The sequence below is a fragment of the Limulus polyphemus genome, unplaced genomic scaffold (assembly GCF_000517525.1).
Source record: "Limulus polyphemus unplaced genomic scaffold, Limulus_polyphemus-2.1.2 Scaffold8252, whole genome shotgun sequence".
Taxonomy (NCBI): Eukaryota; Metazoa; Arthropoda; class Merostomata; order Xiphosura; family Limulidae; genus Limulus; species Limulus polyphemus.
In genome coordinates, this window is record NW_013673862.1 from 6,618 (window position 1) to 10,936 (window position 4,319).

The 4,319-nt window shown below is 32.8% G+C and overlaps 1 protein-coding gene across 1 annotated transcript in view; it reads left to right on the top strand.

The window, feature by feature from the left end:
* Positions 1 to 468: 468 nt before the first annotated feature.
* The window catches only part of LOC111083124 (somatomedin-B and thrombospondin type-1 domain-containing protein-like), a gene marked incomplete at both ends in the record, with an annotated part of 14,217 nt that continues 10,366 nt past the window's right edge, over positions 469 to 4,319 (top strand). Inside the window, one exon of the mRNA XM_022379397.1 lies at positions 469 to 591. Within this exon, the coding sequence (XP_022235105.1) occupies positions 469 to 591 (123 nt within the window). The remainder of the gene's footprint in view (positions 592 to 4,319) is intronic.

The following is a 4,319-nucleotide window of genomic DNA, read 5'->3' on the forward strand; positions in this document are numbered from 1 at the left end:
GCGTGATTAAAAATGACCAGTCTGTATTCTCGTGTGAAAGTTGGGCTAGCATCATGTGAAGGTCACCTTCCACTAATTTCCAGTCCAACAATACCATAAGACATGGAGATAAAGCAAGCTTGGTATTCTGGTTGCAATCTCTAGTTATAAGTTTGTAGTGGTCAAGACTGAACTGTTACAGACAACTAAAATCTGGAAGTATTATATGAATTTTTAATGTTATAGAAATAAAGATATAAAAATTCTAGCAGTGATAATAACCGTGGTTATCAGAGTGTTGGTGGATGTCCAAGACAGTAAAAGTATTTTACTGTGGAATAATATGTGCTAGCCTAGGTTGGTCTGAGTGTGTCTCTAGTAAACACACAAATTTTAATCCTTCCTGATAGAAATTTGGCTAAAAATCTTAGTTTGGCTAATTTCTGCCAATAATTATTTTTTTCCTTGGTACTGATAAAACAAGTTGAGTTGAACGGCTCATAGATGGCAACACGTTACAGCTTCGTAGCTATTTAGCCATAACTAGTGGAGGTTCCCATAGTAACGGCGCCAGACCCGGAAATAGTATATCTACAACTACTAGTATATATGGTGAGTATAATTTTGATATGTATATATGTACATATGTATATGTGTATGATTGAATATATGGATGTTGTGCTGCACTATCATGCAGCATATGAATGAAAATAAAATGTGTGATCAACACAGATCAACATCTGTAGAGTGATGCTTCATTGTCACCCTTAGCAATGCTAAACTTGTATTTGAAAGGGAGTCTGAAAGGAAGCACGATGAATTTCTATGGTTAGAAATACGAGGTTAGAATTCCTACAGTAACTGGTCTATTTTTTTGTATTTTTTTTTTTTACTTGTGTAAGAACTATAATCTGCAGTCTCACGCCCATTTCTTTCCTACTAGACTCATAGCTCTGTTTGTACAACAATCAGACAATTATGAAAGGAATTAGACTGGGCCATGTGTTTCCTTAGTTAAAATATTATTTTTTCAAACATTCTGTGCATATTCAGTACGTGTTCTTTATATAGAAAGCTGATAAGTTCCTCTCGCTCTAGTTACTCACTAAACCAAGTCATTCAATTAGGGTATCACTTGAACCTGCTTATGGGAAAGATTGCTGTAATCTAAACCATACTGTATGAAAATCAACAATGATCTTTTCAACTGACAAGATGTCCTAGAGATACCACAACCCTTCTTTTGTAGGGAGAGTGACCTCAATCATGTAGGTGACAACTTCATCCTGAGAAAAATGACATTGTTGTCTTCCCTATATAAAATACCATATTTTTTCTCAGGTTGGAATTAGGTTTTTACACAAGGCAATTGAGGGGAGCTATTTCTTATAAATATATATACATATTAACACTTAGATATCTCTCCAGCAAATGTGCCAAAATACATTTGTACTTACAAGCTTTGATTATGATAGCGAGTGTTTGAATAAAGGTTGTATCACTGTGTGATACATCGTGCTCAGTATATTTCTTTTCTTCAAACTTAGTCGAGATTAATGTAATTCAGATTTTGCTCCGTAAAACATTTTCTGGTGAACCAAATTCTGCTTACCAAATTATTCTCAAAGAAATCGCTGACCCTGCTGGTCATAAAGTTGGCATCCTACAACCTTATTGGTTACAAAATTATCACCCTTTATAATGTTGATCGTCATTCATTTATCATATAAATATCCAGTTGGTCATAACCCAATAATCATGTTGGTAATATAGTTATCATCAGATAATTCTGTTGGTCACAACGATGCGTTATAATGTGACGGTCAATCCCACTACTCGTTAGTAAAAGAGTAACCCAAGAGTTGGCGGTGGCTGGTGATGACTAGCTGCCTTCCCTCTAGTCTTACACTGCTAAATTAGGGACGGCTAGCGCAGACAGCCCTCGTGTGGCTTTGTGCGAAATCCATAACAAACAAACAAACAGATTAGTATGTGTTTTATGCATCTAGCGCCCTCTATTGCATTCGTATTAGTTAACATACTGTCTTTTTATAGCAATAAATTAATTTTCATTCTTTATTGATTTAAATATTTATAATTGATTAACGCGTGTATCATGTAACTACCGCCCTCTGTTGCAAAATATTTTAAAATATATCTTAATACATTACTAAAGTTCCCCCACTGACACAATGATAATTCTACGGACTTATATGGGGATGGGTGCAATTGCTTTGGGTGCTCGACTAGGAGAAAAATATACAAAAAAATAATCAAAAATTGAAAGTACCATTGAAAAACACGTGTTTGCAATTGTCTAATTACGATTATAGTTATTTCACATAAACCTTTTAATTTTTAATTAACATGTTCTTATAGCTTGTTCTTTCTTAAAATTTGCCATTTAACAAAACAATTCGTTATCATTATTACTTTATATTTATTATAAATATTAGAATTAGTATTTTAACTACCCATCGCTTGTATTCGTGTATCGCTCAAACTATAGTTAACAATTAGTACTGAACTGTTTGTAACACAAAGCTACACAATGGGCTATCTGTGCTGTGCCCATCACGGGTATCGAAACCCGATTTTTGGTATTATAAGGCTACAGACTTACTGCTGAACCATTGGGGAGGGTGTATTTTACTGTATTTCACTTATTTAAGAAGTTCAGTTCTGAGGGCGCCTTATAAAATTTGATCCGAGGCCCTCTAAGCCTTTAATCTCTCGCCATGATATCGCATTGTCTGGTTTTAGACTAAAACTTTCATAAATAAACGTATACATATGTGTTTGTTTTGGATCGTATTTAAAGACTAAAAAGTACAATATTTCTATTTATACTTTGAATATTCAATTTAACGAAAAAAGAAATTAAGCCTAACGTTTACATTTGGTGCTTTGGAGTTTAGAAAGCAACGTTGAAGCACAATATTGATGTTTAAACAGAAACCGCCCCCTATTGTTGATTTGAATTATTACTAAAATAAAATAAAAAAATCCAATTATATTTTATGTCCAACCATTGTTAGGCATAAAAATGAAAAGTACAAGAAAATTTATTAAATTGATACTGCGATTACTGTTTTTCCCCTAATTGTTTTCTCTCATCTTATTTTAAAATCATGTTACAAAACAAGCCAAATTCCCGAAAACTTTAGAAATAAGTTTAATTAACTGTTTATTAATTATTATTTTTCATCAACAGTTATAAATCATTTCACTAGATGGAACCCTACTTTTTGTACCACATGGAAAAAAAAAATTATATTTTACATCTAAACTTTTATATCAACGTATGTATTTTTTCTTCTTCTTTTTTTAATAAACAGTATTTAGAAATTTCAATGAACCTAAGTAATTATAACTTGGAATCAATTACCTTGAAATACTCCAATTAACGGATAAAATATGGCATGCTTTTATGCAAAAGTATTTATATTAATTAAAGACTACGTTGCTATTTTAAGACTCCTATTACACCAGGAATCTTTCTTACTTTGTTGACATTCTACTTAGAAATAACACAATAATCAACAGTGTGTTGTCAAGGGCTCTTCAGCTTCCTGGGCTTTTACTTGCTTCTATATTATTTATTGTTCCTAGAACTTCCAAAGTTTTCACCTTTTGTTTTTCTCACCTATGTCTCGAGGAGAATTGTATGACATGCTACTGAATTTATTTTATTTTTTCTGTTGTCGCATGGAAAAAAATTAAATTTTAACTTCATTGAGAGCTTAATATTCAAATGAAAGGGCTTCTTCTGAAGAAACAGTAAAAAAATGTTGAGCGAATTGAACGATTTTTTTTTGTTCTGGAGTGATTCGTTTAATTAACTAAAAAAAAAAGTATTTTTTACGACTGTCTAAGGTCCCTTGTTTATAGCGTGGGTCTGTAATGACCACAGATAAGAGATCACTGTTACATAGCTAAAACAAATAAGGTCATGCTAGTACCACAGCTTAACACTTCCTTATTAATTGTACTTTGGAAACTTCGGACAGAATTTAAATAATTTATTTGGCACGTTAATGGCTGTCTTTTTCTTATGGAGTTATTACCGCGTGTCGCCATCTGTTAGCGCTTCGCTTCAGGCGTAGGAACAGTCGTTACGCCCACATTAAACGTTTAAAAAAAACCAACCTTGAAGATTAGCAGTGTTTTAGTTTGCGTTTTTCACACCAGGCTACGTTTTTCTTTTCCTTTTTAGTCATATATTGATGTCAGTTGAATCATTTATGAAAGGAACTGAAGTTGGTTACTGAAGAATAATTTTGATATGCAAAAAAAATAAAAAAATCGTGTATCTCTGTGCTGTAGAGATGTAGGGGGAG